Source organism: Stegodyphus dumicola, chromosome 9, assembly GCF_044657685.1.
Source record: "Stegodyphus dumicola isolate Sdum_Otavi_A_Nest chromosome 9, ASM4465768v1".
Lineage (NCBI taxonomy): Eukaryota > Metazoa > Arthropoda > Arachnida > Araneae > Eresidae > Stegodyphus > Stegodyphus dumicola.
In genome coordinates, this window is record NC_140776.1 from 171,237,608 (window position 1) to 171,258,580 (window position 20,973).

The 20,973-nt window shown below is 34.2% G+C and overlaps 1 protein-coding gene across 2 annotated transcripts in view; it reads left to right on the plus strand.

Annotated features, from left to right (window-relative positions):
- The window catches only part of LOC118203274 (sodium-dependent proline transporter-like), a 186,595-nt gene that overhangs the window by 90,611 nt on the left and 75,011 nt on the right, over window positions 1-20,973 (plus strand). The window contains exons 7-9 of one of the 2 annotated variants that reach the window (XM_085824340.1): window positions 7,778-7,912; window positions 11,137-11,240; window positions 16,533-16,681. In XM_085824340.1, coding sequence (XP_085680466.1) covers window positions 7,778-7,912; window positions 11,137-11,240; window positions 16,533-16,681 — 388 coding nt within the window. The remainder of the gene's footprint in view (window positions 1-7,777; window positions 7,913-11,136; window positions 11,241-16,532; window positions 16,682-20,973) is intronic. The other variant, XM_085824341.1, reaches the window with a different exon arrangement.

The following is a 20,973-nucleotide window of genomic DNA, read 5'->3' on the forward strand; positions in this document are numbered from 1 at the left end:
TTGGAATCAGAAAAGATGAAAAATATGCAACCGCCTTCGCCGGGAATCGAACCACGGACCTCGGGAATACCGGCACAGCGTGCTACCGTTACACCACGAAGGCACGCTAAGGAAGTGGGAGAAATACCTTATAAATTTAAATGAAATGCAAGAAAAAATGCATATAATTTAATAATTCGTACAAGGAAGTCATGTGGTGTACACATCAGATTTTTTATAAAACTCTAATCAATGGGTTTTACTTCGTATTGGACAGCTTGTATTTGAATATGGATGCGAAATCAAATAGCCTAAATATTATATTTTGTTTATATCTTCAGTATTAAGTGACACTTTCTAAAATAATTCAATTTTGTCTAAATGACTTTGTAGTATGTGAAATTCTCTGTTTATTGCTTTAAATGCATTTGCTAACTACATGTATTAAGTAGTGAATTTTCATAATTAAGTTATTTCCTACAGTTTTAGATAATGTTCAGTTAGTAACCACATGAAAATCTTCCTAATCACAAGTAATGCTGAATACTGGTAACGCGATTTGCTGATTAAATTTACTTATTATTATCAGCTACAATAATGGCTAGCAGAGTAATTTCTCTAGAAGTTACATAATCTTCTAACTTGTCCACCCATTGTAAATATTTATGAAATTTCGCATCCAATCGTAACTGCACCAGAACAATCATCCTAATAACTGTCCGCATATAATTTTAACTCCTTCCAGTTTTGCGTTGAATCAACGGAATTGTCTACTAACGTAGTTCTCCAGATTTAGACAATGACTGCGTAAAATCTATAGGGAAATGGATGGAATCAGATGAGGGGAAACATGTAAGTTCAGATAGACCGTATTTGGTTAATTTGAAGCAATATGAGTTGTAGTTCCATGTATAAGGATTGTGTTATATTCATAGTAAAATCTTCATTTATATTACAAATTAAATAGCATTCTATTGAATATGTGATGGGAATAAAGAGTTTGGTTACAGTTCAGAGCTGTTTTTTACTTCCTTGTACGAAGTAAAAAGGAAGTATTATAATCGCGAAAAGTTTCAGGCAGCATATTTCAACGAAAATATCCATTTTGACCGCTATCGAATGCAATTTAACGATGTTTTTGCGTGATATCTGTACGTAAGGACAGAATAAAAGACTCTTTTCCTCCAAAAAAACTAAAAAACTACTTGAAATGAACTACTAAAAAACTACTAAAAAAATGATTTCTGAAGAGAATTTTTCGTGGCCTGTGTACGGACGTATGTACGTAAGTATCTCGCATAACTCAAAAACGAGTTGCCTCAGAACGTTGAAATTTTGTATATAAGACCACTATAACATGTACATGTGCATCTCGTATTTTGGTTTCAATTGGCCGCGCCAAACGTATATAAATATATTTATAAATATATCCACTCTGTTACCCGGCTCAGTGATCTCAGTTTCTTTACTCTTATATGTTTGTAAATTGTACATTTTTTGCTATAAAAATTATTGAATAATGTTGCTTTTATCTTCCGGTTAAGGTTTTTATGCCTTTAGTAAATCTCTATACAATATTTTTAGAATTATCAACAATTTTAAAGTTGTTTAAGTGCCGCTAAGCCTAATCCTTTTCTTGAGGGCGGCCATTGTTTGTTTACATTTGAAACAGCAGACTAGTGGATTTGTTGCCAATCTAGAGAAACGTAGCTTCACAACAACAAAGATAACGCCTTCGTTTATTATTGCTAATTAAATCATGCTTAATCCTTTCTGGAATTTTTTCGAGGAAATAAGTGTTTAAGATTTACTTCGTAATTTTTAATATAGATATTTTGAGTTTTTATGTATTTTTGCCTTCTCGCGAAGTGAGAACTGAATTAATTGAATGAGAAATACTCAATCGTCTGTGAAAAATTTTTTCTTTTTTGTTTTGTTTGCTTAATTTCTTTTATACATCGTTCTAGTTTTATTATAGTATTTGAATAGAACATGTGGTAACGATTACATAATTATATTCTTTAAATGATATAAAATGTGTGCATTATGATTTATAATATGAACGAAATATAATACTGTTAAGTGAATCTAGCGCCAGAGTGTCGCTATGGTAAACAAATACTAGAGTGAATTTTAAAGAATGCATTTATTCTATTGTCGTTTATGCGCTGTCGGCGACGTAGATTAAATTCAATCCAATAAGTTTAAATGAAATGCAAGAAAAAATGTGTATAATTTAATATTCCGTACAAGGAAGTCATATGGTGTACACATCAGATTTTTTAATCTTAAATACCCGTTTTATGCGGAGAATAGTTAAAATATATTTATTTATTAATAAAAGGTCAGTGTAATTTTGTTACAAAAAGAAAACATATATCTACTGTATATCTGCGGTAAATATATCTACTGTAAATGGTACACTGCACAAAAAAAAAAAAAAAAAAAGAAAAGAAAAGGGGGAGGTCAGTTCTATACTCCCGTTCTACTGGGCCGATTGACACAAAATTCGAATTGCGGTTTTCATGTCTCGAAAGCGTGATTTAACATATATATTAGATTTATATGTAGATCGAACTTTTTCTGAAATAATATACCAATGGTTTTCCATATTTCGATTCTACAATACAAATTATGCCTAGATATTAAATTTTATAAAATGTAGTGCGAAATTTACAAAGAAATTCAAAAATTTATCTTGGCACAATTTTTTCATTTGTCGCCAAGAATAATTCACTTGGCGAACTTCTTAATATGTGGCAACCAATTTTGCTTTCCCTTTCATTATGCCGGAGCGGAAAAAAAGGCACTTCGTTCCAACCTTTTTAAATTGTGCATGAGCGGGTAAAAAGTCACATCGTTTCTACTTCCAAATAATTTTAGCAAAGAGTTTAAACAACATTTGATGTTTTATCGCTTTCGACAAATATGCGAAATTTCAAAACGCTCCAATATATAAATTCAAGCATATCTTCGAAAATTTTTAATAAAAAACTGTAATTTTTTGCAGGTATGCTTAGAAATACGTCTACTTTAAGATGATAGTAAAATTGTTTTAGATTATAATCCAGAAATGTTTTTGAAAAATTTATGAAAATTATTTAAAAATAAATCATAAAAACTGGGTGAATTTTATTTGGAATGAATCTAAATTTCTAAATGTGAAAGGATGAATCAAATAAGTTTAATAAAAAAAAGAGAGATTAATAAATATATACCAAATTGAATTAAAATTGAGGAGCTAGCATTTTGAGAGCTAATTTTTTAAAAACTACTCGTGTGATTTTAACAAAACTTGGTAGTTTGGCGTAATTCGAGTCATAGAATCGAAATATGGAAAACAATTGGTATGTTATTTCAGAAAATGTCCGATTTTGTGTCAAAATACCTATATTAATTAGAACAATGCTATATATAAATCTAATACATATCCTAAGTCACGCTTTCAAGGCATGAAAAAACAAGTTGAATTTCGTCAATCGGCCCAGTAGACGGGAGATAGAGTACATGCTTTTGGATTTTGTGAATGATAGAAATTAAAAAGAAATTTTTAAATATGGTCTTCCAGAATTATGGTAGAAGTGAAATAAAGTCTAGATTATCGATCGAAGTCGAACAGTAATGGATTTAACTAACGTATATTTATTTTCATAGTAAAAATATGATTATTTTTAATAAGATATTTATTTTGGAACGTAACATTAGATCTAAATTAAAAAGAATTTTTCTAAATATAGTCTTGTAGAATTACGTTAGATAGGAAATAAATTCTCCATTTGCGATTGGATTCGAACAGCATTGGACTTGAATAATATATATTCATTTTTATCGTAAAAATACAATTACATCGAATAAGTTATTTATTTTCGGAAACGTAACATTAGATCTAAGTTAAAAAGAAGTTTGCGAAATATTGTCTTGCAGAATTAAAGTAGATATCAAATAAAGTCTCGGTTATCAATCGGATTCGAACAATAATGGCCTTAAATAATGTATATATTTATTTTCATAATAAAAATATGATTGTTTCGAATAAATCATTTATTTTCGAACGTAATATTAGATTTATGTTTATTAGAATAAAGTCAAGCATTAAATATTTAAGAATTAAGTTTGAACATTAATATTTAAATATAAAATTTTACTTTTCAGCTAAATGAACGGGAACAAATATAGTCCTCACAAATGTTATTTTTCTCGGTGTTGGCAATTAACGTTCTTGCATTTTCATCAGTTTAAAAAAAAAAAAATCAGAATTGTTAACTTTGCTTTAATATAAATAAGAATTATTTATTTTGCCGTTAGATGATGTAAGGTTTATCCTAAAATTTTAACAGTTATTTTTAAGCTAAAGCTCCTTTCCTATCCCTTCTAATTTGAGCTTACAATTTCCTACCAGAATATGTTTTTAGAATTGCGTTTAATGCAACTGAGTAGGAGTAGTATTTAAGTCCAAGTTCCACTGACTTCGAGAGACTAGCCCGCGTTTGCCTTTTGGCCACGTCTCTCCAAGCTTTTACTAAACTTGGCCGTATTACAGGCCCTTGATAGCTTCGCTAGCTAATTTGATACTTAGTGGTCAGCTGGTTGGATTTATGTTAGCTTCGGCTACATCTCTTTAGTTAAGCATTAGTTAAGTTATTATTTTTACACTTTTGAGTTTAAACCCAAGTGGAGGCTTTGCTGTACGCCCTGAGAGAGGAGCCGACTGTTATTCTTTATTTTGAGCAATAAAGGGTCATTAAACCTTCTTGAGCGTTACTTTTCTGTTACTGAACTTAAGCGATTATTCGCTTAGCTGTTCAATAGGTTCCTCCACGCTTAAACTGTTAATTAAAATGGTGAAACCCCAAAATGTCACGAAAGAAAATACGGATAAAACAGATTTCTTTCGTGCCACGTGTAGCTTGAATGAAACAAGCGAGTTTGAAAATAAGTGAGACGGCAATAATACGCGCTAAATGAATATAAGAAATTTTATACAGGAACTTGATAAAGTCCAAGAACTAAAATGGCGCAAACTTTCAAACAGCTTTCGGGTGATTTCGAATATTCAACTTTTCCTGAAATCTTTCTTCATATACAGGGTGGGCCAAACAAGACCTACCAATGTTAAACACAAATAACGTTTTTATTTTTTGATATATTTTTTTTTTCTTTTTGTAGGTTATAATTGAATTCTTGGAAATTTATTATGGAACCATACAGTACAAAATGTTTTGAAATTACCGAATTTTTCTATTCTTATCAAGGATCAATTGTTATAACGCAGCGAAAATATCGACAATATTTTAATTCATGTGTACTGTTTGGTGCGGTGTTATGGCCAATAGGGTTACAGCCGAAAACATCGCGGACGAAAACGTCGCGGAGAAAACAACGCAAGGCGAAAACGTCGTGCTACAAAACATCGTGGGAGAAAACATCGCAAAGAGAAGACATCGCAGTTCTAAAACATCGTAGTACAAAACATCGTCGTCGAAAATAAAGCGGTTCAAAAACTTCGCAGTTTAAAAACATCGCCGTCGAAAATATCGTGGTAAAAAATAAAGTATCTACAAATCATCGCATTACGATAACATCGCAGACATGCTTTTTTCAGGCTTTAATAACTGTAAATGTATATTCCCATAATGATTTCTGAGCGCAAGTGATGTAAGGAAGGATAATTTTAAATTTCACATTTTTTTATTAACTAATAAATTTTTGCTGAAAAAATAAGAAGGAAACTTAAGCATAGAAAATTAAACGCAACTTAATAGATTATACTTTTTATGAAAAATTACCTGTAAAATCTTTATAAAATATGATTTATTAATGGTCTTTGTTACTTAACTATGTCGATTTAAAATTCTATTAAGTGCTATAAGTTGCATTAATTTTCTATGCTTAAGTTTTCTTCTTATTTTCTCAGCAAAAATTTAATATTTAATAAAAAATATGAAAGTAAAAATTATCCTTCTTTACATCTTGCGCTCACGAATCATTATGGGAATATCCATTTACAGTTATTAAAGCCTGAAAAAAGCATGTCTGCGATGTTATCATCATGCGATGATTTGTAGATACTTTATTTTTTACCACGATATTTTCGACGAGGATGTTTTTAAACTGCGAAGTTTTTGGACCGCTTTATTTTCGACGACGATGTTTTGTACCACGATGTTTTAGAACTGCGATGTTTTCTCCCACGATGTTTTGCAGCACGACGTTTTCGCCTAGCGTTGTCGTTTTCGCCTAGCGACGGTCTCGTCCGCGATGTTTTTGCCGCGATGTTATCGGCGGACACCGGCCAATAGAGTTATCGGCTCATTGTTCTTCGAGAATCAGGATGGAATGCCGGAAACGATTTCCGGAACTTCTTACAGAACAATGATTGAAAACTTTCTGCTGCTAATGGCGGAGCTGAATCCTTTTTTTTTTTTTTATGGGAATATTTGACACAGTGTATGTTAATAAACCAGAAACTATCAGACAGCTGAAAGAGAATATTCAAAACGAAATACTGAGCCATCAACCAGAAACATTACGTGGTGTAATGGAAAACGTGTTAAAAAGAGCCAATCTCTGTATCGAGAACAATTGTGAACGTTTGTCTGACGTTATATTTCATACATATTTTCCATAAAACATATTTAATGTATAAAATAAATTAATCAAAATAAATTATTATTGCAAGAATTATCCTCGTTTAACATTAGTAGGTCTTATTTGGCCCATCCGTTATTTACATTACTTCTGCTTTTTAGTAGCTCACAATACACGTACCTTATTTCAAGACTTTTCCAGGTATCATGTGCATTTCTCCAACTAATAAGTACCTTTATTAGAACACTTTATTGCCTGCAATGTAGTGTTTCCCAAGCAAAATTAATTGCCATGAAGCATGCAATAGCTCAAACAAAGCACGTGAATATTAATACGTTAACTCAGATACTTAAGGGGTAATTAAGGCAGCTTATGGCATTGTTCGCTGTAACGTTTAGGCACATAATCATTATAATTATTTCATATAATGTTGTTTGAATAGTTAAGAATACCTAAATTTACTGCAATGTAATACATAGTTATGAAAAGTAAAATATACTCAGTATCATATATCATATATCGCCATATCAGAAATTATTTTCTTTAATGTTATGTAAAATTTATGACTCTGGTGTTTACAATTAGTTTATTTAGAACCAAATTTCACCTCTTCCAACACTATTCCGAGCTATATTATAAGTAATTTCAATAAACGCGCAGTGAATTTGATTCAATAAACGTGAAATATTTACGGATGTTTGGAAATTAAAATCGTCAAGTGTCAACGATTTTCACAGGCTGTAGCCGAGGGGCCCCATAAGGATAATTACACCTTTAGAGTTCATTTGAACACCAACATTTTAAAATTCTAAACATTGTGCTGATATTATACAAGTGAATTACCTTGTAACACAGTTCTCCACATTAAACAATATGTAGTTATAATCTAAGCTTTTTAGTATTTATCGATGTCATTATCCATAGTTATATTCAGAGATTAAGCAAAAATTTAATTTTAAATCATTTTTATTTTTCATGCATCACAAACTACTACATAATACACCCGTCATTGATAAAGAAGTAACTAATGAACCTGTGCTATAAAACTGGTTGATTGGTTTGGGCTTATTTAGTAATGGCAGAGCACTCTAAGGGCTGTCTGCCAGAAAAAACTAATTGAACGCAAGTGATATGCAAAATTCATAAAGCTAAAATTGTTATAACTATTCTCTACGATGTTCAAACACATTACCGTTTATTTTCGTTGCAGGTTGTGTATTTTGCGGCTACCTTTCCTTACATCGTGCTAATCATTCTTCTAATCACAGGAATTTTACAAGAAGGGGCTCTTAATGGTATTTTATACTTTCTCACTCCGGAGTGGAAGAAGCTACTGGATATAAAAGTACGTATTTAACTCCATTCACTTCAATTTTATCACACAAAAAGTATTATCATCTTGAAATGCAAAATTAAATCGGAAAATAAGAAGTTATGCATTTCTCAGACAATCAAACCCATATTAAATATTCGTAACAGCCAACTTAAAGGTTAAACGCGTAAAATTTATTTTATCTAATATTGCCATCTAGAATTCTTGCAAAAGTTATTGATTTCCAACCAAAAGTCGAGCTCCGTTGTTCAGGCTACTGAAATGATATGCCTATCATCATAACCCATGAATATTTAAATGGAATTCTTTTTTTTTATCTTGTAAATTCATTAGGTTTACCTATGCAGGAACGTCAAAAATGTGCGATGTCTCTCTCCGGGATTCGAACTCCGGACCTCTTAAATACGCGCGAGGGTACTTCTTTCAGTCACACCAGGAACACATGTGGAAAAGAGGGAGAAAATGCTTTATATATTACCCCTTTTAAAATGCAGCTGGGGATTAGGGAACACAGCCGCCAAATCCTGGTGATGACTAATTATCATCTACATTCTGTTAGTTAGGGCGCCACTTCTACAATCTTTTAAAATTTTTTCGTTGTCAGGAAATTGAAGAAATCCTCAGTGCTCTCGCAGGGACTCAAACTTCGGAACTCCCAAATACGCGTCGAGTGTGCTACCAGTTACACCACGATAGCATGCAAAAGGAGGGAGAAAATTGCTTATAACATTTTCTTGAATTTATTATTTAGTCATAATATAAATATCGCTTCAAAAATAAAATGAAGGACCAGAACAACTAGTACCATGTACAGCATAACTTGCATCGAGTATATACATTGTAAGAATCGCTTAAAATATCTGTGACGAAAGTTTCCCGCGAAAAAAGGTTCTAAATAAAGTTAGGAAAAAAAATAAAAGCAGTACCTTTAGAGCGGGTAATGATCAGCACTCAAATGTAGGACTTTCTGCCAACGTTTTGATAGTTTTTCAAAGCCTTCGGTCAGAACGTTGATGGCCACGAGTCCAAAAATCACATCAATCTCATTTCGGACGTCCTGTACAGAATGTAATATAGCACCAGCAAGATGTAGCTGCAGGTGTGAAAAGTGTAGAAGTCCGATGGAGGGATGTCGAACCTTATATGGTGGGTATGGCAAACGATCCCATACGAGTCCGTACTGAGTCCAACCGGTGAATGCAGACCCATGTCGTCTTGCATTATCTTGATGGAACATTACCTTTTTGTGCAGGAACTCAGCTTGTCAACGTCAATACGAACTAGCATCTCGCTACACACCTTACTCTCCAGAGTTTTACCTTTTTCCAGATACACTTTGTGGTTAATACCACGCCAATCCCACCACAGCGTGATCTTTTTTGTTAGTCAAACTGCACTTTGCGACGCTGCTGACTGGCTCACCGAGAGCAGACCAACCCCTTTTCGGCTGCGTTGTTGAAGTAAATCCACTTTTCATCACAAGCGGCGATTCGGTCCAGAAGTTTCTCCTTGCGTTGATGTTCGAGCAGATTAGTGCAAACATGAATACTCCCGTCCTTATCTGCTTGAGTCAGTACACAGAAACCACCGGCAGAACAGTTTACAGATTTTTTCCAAAAGTCTGCCGGCTTCTAAAATCTGGCTCGTCTCACTTCACTCAGTATCTAACAGGACATGGTCTCTTCAAGACTTACCTGCATCGCTTCAAAACGAGCATTGCTCATGCGGGATGGTAGGAGATCCGGACCACTATCTGTTTGCTTGCAGAGAGACCGCCAAATATCATCTTAGGCAACCAGTAGCAGACCACATCCATGCATGGGCCGAAGCTATTTCAAAAAATCGCAATGCATTGAAACGCATATGCGATTGCATAAACATAGCACACAAAATTTCAGACAGGCTGGAGTAATTCTCAGCCACCATCCTCGTCACCAGCACGGCCCCTGTATGCTCTGTACCTGTAGTGAACTAATTTTATCCTAAGTTAGATTATTCGGCTTTTCTTATTCCCTGTATATAATTATCTCCTTGAACCTTGAATTATGAACCTTGAACTATGTATTTTGCCTTATTTTATGTATTGTTTCCAGTGTTTTGCCTTTTTTTATTTTATGTATTGTTTTACTTTCTAGTATTTTACTTCTTATTACTTTTAGTATTTGTAACCACCTATCCATAACTCTGTAAATATGTAACTGAAATTGTTCTTCACACCCGCAATGCACCCTTCTCCATCATGCACTATCGTCTTCGTCCAGCATTTGTTTACACTGCCCCCAGCAGTCGTCTTGAGCACAATATGTATTTATAAGTGTGTTTTTTTGTTCAAGTTATTTCCGTCAGCTGGGCTACCTGGCCGATATGCTAACTACCCAGTGGACCGGCTGCGTCGCTGTCGGTGGAAAGAAAGTACATGATGCACCCAGCAATTGAACTTGTACGTCAAGTTTATGCGATGCACAGCGCGACTAATGGACACAGCGCTAACGTTTAACTCCTTAGCGAGCTCTCCGAGTGGTTCCATACTGCTCGTCTTCCACAAATTCACGCAGGTTGGCCTCATCAACATTAGTATGCCGATCAGAGTGCTCTGTTTCTTGACCATCATAGTCCTTGTTTTTGAAACCAAGTACCAAGCCTTCACAATGTCATATGATACAACATTAGTACCTACAGCTGTACACGTAATTTAGTAACATTCCGTAGCTGACTTTTTGCAACAGAACTGGAAGTAAATGATGGTTCTAATCTGGTAGCTTGATATTTCCACTTCAGACTCCTTGTACTAAAGAATAACAATATTTTTTTACAAATTTCACAACACAGCTTTCTAAATAAGTATCTTCCTTTCACTTGCCAAAACTCGTTTGACAAAGTATGATTAAACACGCCAACGCAAACTGTTTGTGCAGACTGTATCTCATATCTGTATATCTTTTATAACAGATATCACTTTAGATAAAAAATAACTTTACTATTAAAACTAATAGAAGCGTCCTTTCCTTTGAATGCAATTTGTAGTCAGCATCTTTTCGATATTTTATTTCAATATCCTATCTGAATTTAATACTCTTAGTTGTAACGATGTATTACAAGAGAAAGGAATACTTTATTTTATTTAGAAATTATTATTCAAATCAATAGTGTTTGTATAAGCAAGCTATATGTCTTCTATGTGGTTTGTTGAACTTTAATTTCAAACCGAAAGTATCCTCTTTCTTATTTTGCTCTAGGTATGGCAAGCAGCTGCAGGACAAATGTTCTTTTCACTTGGAGTTTCAATGGGAGCTCTCATTATGTATAGCAGCTACAATGACTTCCGTAATGATATATTCAGGTACTTGTGATTTGAGTTAGTCTGCAAACTATTATCGAACTTAAGCTTCTTTCTTCATCTAATGATGTTCTAATTTAAAAAAAAAAAGCTGATTTGGACACCACGTAACTTCCTGAACGGCCTATTAAATTATACACACTTTTTGCTGCATTTCATTTAAATTATTTTCTCGAATTTCATTAGAGATATATTTCTCAATCAATCAATTCGGTTCTCATGCCGCAGAAAGGCAAAAATGCATAAAAACGCAAAGCATCTTCATTAAAAGTTGAAAAATAAAGAAAATCCTAAACACCAAGTACTGTTGAAAAAATATTTTAAAAGAATTACAATTAAAATTAGTGTTTGTACCCAAAATTAAGCAATTCGGCCAACGGACAAAGAGACAAAATTTTCGGCACTCAAAATTGGTCCCACTGGGCATAAGCACACTGAACTTGGTTCAACACTTGACTTAATTCACTATGCTACTAATAGTTTCAAATGTAGATAAATGCCAGTCTCATTAGGCCTAGCACTATGTAAACATTTAAATTGTTAATAATTCTACAAATATTGCGTTCAGATTAACTAAAGTCATAAAACGCGTAACCGCAACATAAGGACAACGCACATCAATCACCTTTAAAGCGAAAAATGCACAATTTAGCAGCATATAAGAATGAAAACACAGAGCTAACCGAAACGGGAAAGAGAGCAGATTATATAAATAACGGGTGGCCATAATTAAACTGACAGTGCTCACAGTGTTCTGTAGCGCGATCTATTTGCGAGAATGACGCCACATTTTGTAGGAAGATTAAGCAAGACGGGAAACGAAGGATTCCGCGAAAACAAAATTAGTTCCAAAAGTCACCGCTAAGGGAATATTTGGCGCTGTGTAATAGAAAATAGAGTGTTAACAAATGCAAATCAATACGGAAATTACCTTTTATTTTGCATTCAAATGAGGTTCAATGTGGCTGCCGTTGTTGTGGATTACATACTGTATTCTGTGCACAGTATGCACAACAGCAGAAAGTAACATGTCTGCAGGAATCTCCCGTACAGTCCGTGATATGTTATCCTTCAACGTAGCCAGGTCCTGGGCCACTCCTTGATAAACCTTGGACTTAAGGTAACCCCATAGTCAGAAGTCGCATGGGGTAAGATCAGGCGACCGAGGTGGTCATGCAGTTGGAAAGTAGCGGCTAATGACTCTTTCTGTTGTAAATTTCTTTCGTAGCATCTGTTGCACCAGTACAGCAATGTATTGAGGGGCTCCATCCTGCATGAAAATGATTTCCCCCAGGCATTGTCTTTTCTGAAGTGCCGGAATGACAAAGCTGACAAAGCTTATGTGGCGATATTTCTCTCCGGTAACAGAACAGGTTTCCGGTCCTGTCCGAGTAATGTTCTCATAGAAGAAGGGACCTACGATAAATTCCGCTGTGAACCCACACCAAACAGTTACCTTTGGTGAATTTAAGGGAATTGCTGTGACTTCATGTGGTGATTTGTCATCCCAAGTTCGGCAGTTCTGGGTATTCACAGTTCCATTCAGGTAAAAGTGGGCCTCGTCTCCCCATAAGATCATCCATCAAGGCCAAGCATCCTCCACCTCCATTCTGGCAAGAAAGGTGAGAGCAAAAGTCAATCGCTTATCATGGTCGCATGGTCGGGGTACAGTAACTCCTGTACACGGCTGATCTTGTACGTATAGAAGTTGATAATCTTTCGTAAGATTTTCCATACCGTACAGTAAGGCATATCCATAATAAAAGGTAATTTTATTCCGTATTAATTTGCATTTGTTAACTCTCTATTTTCTATTACACAGCGCCAAATATTCCCCTAGCGGTGAATTTTGGAACTATTTTTTTTTCGCGGAATCCTTCGTCTTCTGTCTTGTTTAATCTTCCTACAAAATGTGGAGTCATTCTCGCAAATAGATAGCGCTACAGAACACTGTCAGTTTAATTATGGCCACCCGGTATATATTTACGTTTGGTGCTGTCGATGGCAACAAAAAAGGGGAGATTGTACAGCTGCATATTATAGCAGTTCCGTATACGAAATTTCAAAGTTCTACAGCTAACTATTTTTGAGTTATGCTAGATACGTACGTGCAGACGTCACGAAAAAGATCTCTTCTGAATCTATTTTACAATCCGTTTTGAAAAAAAGAGCCGTTTATTCTATCACGCAAAAACATCGTTCTGGTAGATTCGAGAGATGTCAAAATGGACATTTCCGTTGAAATATGATACCCGAAATGTTTTGCTATTGCAGTACTTCCTTTCATCAGAAAATCATCTTCTTTCATCATCTCCTTTTCAGAAAAAAATCAGTGCAAAAAAAAAAAATAGCATTCGAAGTAAGAAATGAAAACTCATTTAATTTGAATTCTCTTTAATAAGACGACAAATTGTAATTTGAAAATGCATACTGGCACAGATATGAGTGAAATATTTCATATAAATCTGTTTAACGTTTACTGAAGCCCGAGGAGATATGCACAGTGCATTTTGTGAGAACCACTTGCTTATCTTCTAAGTGACAACTGTACGAGTAGTAAGTTCATGTCGGAACTATACAGGAGAAGGGTTAAAAGAGCCCTTTATTAAATTCTTTAAAATTCACACTACGTCGACTTGACGCTAACACACTCGAACGGGAACTCAAATCACAGGAATTAAAATAAAAAGTTGAAGATAATTACAAGTAGTAGGAATCAAGAAGCAGGGTTCAGAAAACTCCTGTTACCTAAAACCGCGTCGAAACGAGTGGCAGCAAAAAGCTGTTATGCCACGCAAACCTGCAAATAACTGCGGAAGTAGAACCTCACACAACAGAGGTGACAGGACAGGACAGGAGTAAGTGTGGGAAGCACCAACACATCGCCATTGGCAGAGATGGTGTCGCTCCTTCACACTAACCGTCTTGAGAAGAACACCTCCACAGGACGTACTTACGCCACACATCGGTGTTAATTGAAACGTTATCATTAAGGCATAGAGAACTTGTGGGCGGAAAGATACAGTTGCTGAAGACAATGACATTACAATACCATACATTACAGTTGATGGTGAAATATTATAAATATCAGTATATGTACACAAATAAACAAATAGAACTGAATGGAAGAACATTAAACATAATTAACTTGGTTAAGTTATTGTGATATTAATGGGATGTTTTGGGGACAGTGTAGCAGTTCATAGATGGTTCACAGTTCATTGGCAGTTCATGAAAAGTACATGGATTGAATCAGAGTTCATACATACAGTAGAGTTCACCAGCTCTAGTTATACGATTTTTGATGTGCATAACTGTGGTCGCATTGTTTAGGTGCTAAATCCTTGTTACACTAAGATAATCTATTGCAATGACTGGAAAGGCACCCCCATTGGAAAACTGGCGTTTGTGCCAGAAAAGAAGCACTTACAACAGTTATGGTGCGCACAGTTCCAACAGAGGTGTCAGGTGACGGAGGACGGGGACGCCTGGTGTTTAACATAGGTAAACAGGCGTGTGTCCCACGCCCTCCGCTATTTAGGAATAACAACTCCTTGGGGCCCCGTGAGGCTGCCTCGGGAGATTATAATACAGATCTAAAGATCAATACATGGCCAAACAGGGGCTGAGGATTATTGCTTGACAATGGTTGCGTGACAATAACTTTGTGGGTGTGCATGGCCGTTGGAGTAACACAGATACATAAAAATATACAAAACAAATACAAGAATAGATACATGTACAGGCAAAAACAAACAAATACTAACAGATACGAACATAAGGATGCATTGATATTAAGATAAATATGAAGAGAGACACATATGTAAGAAACAAGAGTAAAAACAAGGGTAATACAAGAGTAATAAATACTTTAAAAAAAACTAAAATACAGAGTGGGGTAAAGGCAATAGCATAACTCTTTCTAACTTTCCTTCTAAAAACTCGGTATTTCAACTTTTTCTCCTCAAGGTAGAATTTGCATTTCTTCACTGGCGCTACCGAATTTAAATAGTTTGGCACTGACATTTTGAATTTGACACAGGAGAATGAAGACTTATAGGAAAGAACGTAAAATTAAATTAACTCGGTTATATAAAATAAATAAAAATCCCTACACATTTATTAGTCACCTTACTTAAGTTAATTTAACATGCTGTGTAAATATAGCATGTTTCAGAAAAAGGAGTCTAATTTTATTTGTTTGGAAAATTATCATTTCTCTCAATATCTTTATATATTATTATTATATAAAGATATATAAAGATTATAAATCTTTATATAATAATATATAGATATTTTTTATATCTTTATATATTATTATTAATAATAAATTATTATATTATTATCTTTATGTATTATTATTATTATTATATTTATTATTGTATAAATTATAATATATACTCGTATATTATAATTTATATATTATTTATTTATTATTATTACTCGCAATAACTTTATATATATTTATCTTTATATATTAAATTAAAAGCAAATTTATAATTTTTGGAGCAACTAAAGCTAATATTGTACAGTAATAAGTCTAAAAAAGAAACAAAACGGAGTAAGATTGAACCAAAAATAATTAAATCATTCAAAGGTAAAAACAGAAACGTAATCTTACATTTCTCGTAACATCATCAGGGAATTAGTGCCATTAGCAAGTGTAACAGAATAGCCATGTTTCTGAAATATTCAATTAGAAATTAATAAAGTATTTTATATTGAAGTAAAAAAATTAATTACATGTAGTAATTAAACTGTAATTAAAATAGAACAATTCCTCCGGGAGTTGGATTCTGAGAACGCGTAGCAAGACAGCTATGACTTTAAATATTCAATGAACAATTTAATCAAATATTTCTGTATTCAAATAAACAAATTATGTAAAAGAAGTAATTAATGTTCATTAAAATAGTTCAAACTGTTCCACATTATTAAAACGTTATGAAAATAGGAAAAAGCATTCATCAATTAAAAATAAATGTGTAAGAGCCCTAAACGCATACATTATCGAACGCATTTCTTCTGGTATGCTTCATTTTCATTGCATAATTAAATTCATCTAATTACCGTGTTACATTGAATTCAAACCACACCACTCTTCATTTAAAATTTACAGTCCTAAATTAGGGTACATCCTTAATTCAAATCTATTTTTTATCGTTTTTACAGTTTCCCAATTTTAAAATCTTAACTGCGGATTATATTCGAAGTAAGACGATGGTAAATTTTCCTTTTAAAATCGCAATTATTACATTATTATTAAAAATGTCATCTGCAAACCTTCATTTTCAGGGATGCAATGGTCGTCAGTGTACTGGATACTGTGACGAGCATTATATCCGGAATGGTCATCTTTTCCGTCCTCGGTGCCATGGCTCATGATTTAGGCCCCGACATAGGTGTGGAGGATGTTGTGGCTAGCGGTGAGCAGAATTTAGTATGTACGGGGTATTGTATAGTTTATAGTTATCTTATTTCAAAGAATAAAAAGAGTACTTGGATATTAGCTGGCATCTGTCGGTACATCGCCATCAACCCATTAGCCTCTTTTGCCAATAACATACATTTTCGAAGACAGCATATAAGGTATTTCTCCCGCTTTCGTAGTGTAGTGGTCATAGTGGTTAGCATGCGTATTCGAGAGGTCCGTGGTTCGATTCGCGGTGAAGGCATTGCTCATTTTTCATCTTCCTGCTTTCAAAAAATACTTAATGTCCCTACAAGCAAATCTATGAAACAGGTTTGTGAATTCCCGGTGATGTCATTTGGAAATGCTATCAAGCCAACTGTTATTATCCGTAGCTTGTTCCGACTTTCATATAAACTCTGCTAAATAAGAAGGCAAATGACATCTCTGCCCACCAGTGGCCGAGCGGTAAAGACACTGAACACTAGTAGTTCGGTACGACTTCGAATCTCGCGAACGGACAGGCAGCTTGCGCCTTTTCGTGGTTTTTCCCATGTGTAACGTGTATACGAGCTAGTTTACCTTAGAAATTCCTCCACGAAGCATCTCTTCTCTTAGGTAGATAGCCCTCGAGGCTTTGCTATAATCACATAAACCAAACCAAACCAAATGATATAGTTCCCAGTTCTTCTTTTAAGAATTTGTAGGCAATTATTAGCGTACCATTTCCAATGTATATCTACATAGCTTTAAAAATCGAAGCACTCGCAATTTGTTTGAATTATACAACATGCCTGGAAATGATGGACTGAAAAAACTTCATTTCTCAGCTTATCTTGAAAACTTATGATGCTGTATAAATTAACACAAGTTAAAAAAAAAAACCCTAGAACGCTTTCCGTGATAAAAGCCTTACCTCCCCCTACCCCCAAAAAATAACTCAGTGCAGATGTGCAGATTTGAAACGTTTTACGGGCACAAAAGCGATGAGAACTAAGACGTTATGATCGAGACTAACAGCGCCCCCCCCCGGGTGCTTCACAAAATTCGCAGAAAGAGAGAGAGAAATAAAAAATTGCATCAAGACAATTTCTAGCTTTGTGTGCACCATTTCGCAGGAAAGCAGAATCATAGATGCTGTCATCGGCATTTTATCGGAATATGCCAGCTAACATACAAGTACGATAAATGTTTATTTTCAAATTTACATCTTCATGTATATTGAAATGAAATGTAATTTGAACAAAATTTCCTATTACGAATTTTATTCTATGGTTTTATTTATAGTTTTTAATCAAATTAATTTTGTGTATCTGTATATCATTATGTACTATGAATAAACTGTTTTAATTTTATTTTGTATATGCACCATTATACAGTTTAGTGCTTTGTTGGACTAGAGCCCACCACAGGCCGAGCGGTAAAGTCGCTGAAAACTGATAATTTCGTCCGGGATTTGAGTCCCAGCGAACAGACTAGCTTCATGGGCATTTTGTAGTTTCTTCCCATGTGTAACTTCCATAAGATCCAGTATCCATTTCCGTGTAGTGCCTAATAGCAGAGCACGTATGAAAGAAACGATTAAAAAAAATTTGAAAGCTTTCAGATTTTAAATTACGTCCAAATGGGCGTATTTTTTAACGTTTTGTGTGTTACCTTTATTTATTAAATATCATGTTTTAAGTACTCAAACTATAAAATTCAGTTCAACAGCAATATCGCAAATTAATTTTAAAATGAGCATATCTTTAGAATTTCCGAGATTACGTTATTCAAATTGTGATGGCTCTAGGTACCGCTGTTTCCTCACAATGCGAGAAACATACATACATTTATGCAGATTCTTCATCGTTTAAATCCGGCCCACCAGCGGCCGAGCGGCAATGTCGCTGAACACTGGTAGTTTGGTTCGAGGTTCGAATCCCGCGAACGGGCTGGCTGCATGGGTGTTTTCGTGGTTTTCCCCATATGTAACGTATATACGAGCCAGTTTCTCTTAAAAAGTCCTCGACGAAGGCATCCCTCCCTTAAGGCAGATAGCCCTCGAGTGCTTTGCCGTAATCTAATAAACCAAACCAAACCATTCTTTAATTCCTTTAAATATAAGACATGGCGATAACATATGGTAACAACGATTTGAAATGTGATACAGCCTTTTAAAGGTTTTCGACGCAAAATGGCAAAACTAAATTAATAGTTCTTCAGGGCAAACTGCCCCTTTGGACTAGACTTATATACTAGCTGATGCATTAGCCGTTGCCAGGGCTTTACGCAAAATAAAAAATTTTAATTTAGGGGGATGGGGTATTTTTTCGAAATGTCAGATAGACAGTGATTTTCTTCTTATTTTTGTTCAAGGTGAATTGTGCAAACTTTTACCAAACTCAAATAAAACTGTAGAACAGTACTGAAATAACACAGCGTCATATAATGGTTTTAGTAAGAACCAGTACTTGCTTTGCCATCGGTTATGCTTTTTCGGAAATAAGCTTCCGGAAAACCATCATACACTTGGCCGATTTTTCACCATTTTCGAAATATTCGGAAAAACTTGAGAAAGAGTTCACTTGAATTTTGCTTTAAAGAATCTACGCTGTTCTCGAAACAATCTACGCTATTGTAACTAGAAAGTGAACACGGCGCCTTCTAATAGTTTTAGTGAGAACTGACAGTGGGAAAGCAACAACGGCGACGGAAATCTAAGATGGCATGATGATGTTGTTTTAAAATTGTAAATATGTACAAAAGAGACGTGATTTTAAAATTGTAAGTGTATAAAAATATCAGTATTTACGTTTTGTTTAAAAAAATGCAAATTCTCTGTTTAGCATCCTTGCTTAAGATTTCCACTAATAAGGGAAAGCAACAATGTAAACCTAAGATAGTCAACTTTCTAATACAAACACAGAGTTTGGATACCGTAAGATGGTTCTTCAAACCCTCATGTAGACAGTCGCAGTCCTATGATTTTGAACATCAAGTATGCCAAATGTCATTAAGATCAGAATGAAACTTTATTTTTTAGTCCAAAGGGGCTTTGTCCCTTAAGGAGTATTGTTTTCGTTTTGCGATTTTGCTTTGAAAACTTTTAAAGGCTGTATCATTTTTCAAATCGTTGCCACCAAATACTATCGTCCCGAATTATATTTGAAGAAACTAACTAATGAAGAATCTGCATAAATGTGTTTCTCGCATTGTGATAAAACAACAGTACCTAGAGCCATGCAGTTTTGAATGACGTAATCCTACTGCGAATATCGGCATCTGAAAGTCCAAATTTGAAATTTGGAATTTGTTTTATTATCGGTTTCATATGTTGTAAAACTTTAACGAATTTTTGTTTAAGGGGACTCATACACCTTAAACCCCTCATGATTTTCAAATATGTGACTGTTGCAAGAATTGGAATATTTTATTTATTTTAACAGCAATTACTTCCAACTTTTTACAGCTGACTACATAATATAACTGCTTTGGAAACTAGTAACCAGAACGTTTGTGTTGCCACAAATATTTTTGTAATTTAATCCTCTTTGTGACAAAATATTTCGCCGTGTTTCCACCTTGCGCGCATGATATTTTAAAAATGGCTAAAGGTACATACTTGAAATTGGATGGAATTCTTTATGTGGGCACTACTTTCTAACTGAACCAACAATTTGATGAATATTTTAATAATGAACAATTTTATGGACGAAAACATTACAAATTTTTTAATAAAATACCTTTTATAAACTCAACTCAAAATAAAATAAAAATTTAACATGAAATTTTTAGAATTTTAGGTTCACAGTAGTTTCCGAATGTTATAAAAGCTATATATTAAATATGGAATTAAATTATGAAACAGAATGTTTTAAACTGTGCGCGCAAGTTGGAAACATGACGAAAAATGTTGTCACAAACCGGATTCAATTATAAAAATATCTGTGGCAACACAAACTTTCTGATCACTATTTCAGAAAGAAGCTATATTATGTAGTCAGCTATAAAAAGTTGGTAGTAATTGCTTTTAAAATAAGTAAGTTATCTCAATTGTTGCAACAGTCACCTATTCGAACATCTTATGAGTTTTAAGGTGTATGAGTCCCCTTAACAAACTCAACGATTTAAAAGCGAGCAAAAGCAACACTTTACAGGGGAGAATATATTTTTATATCCAACGCGCGGAACTGTGTATCGGAAATTTTAAAGATAGGCTCATTTAAAAACATTTTGCGACATTGCTGTTGAACTGAATTTCATGGTTTAAGTGCAAAGAACATGATATTTAATAAATAAAGATAATACACAAAAAGTTAACAAAATTCTCCTTTGGATGTAATT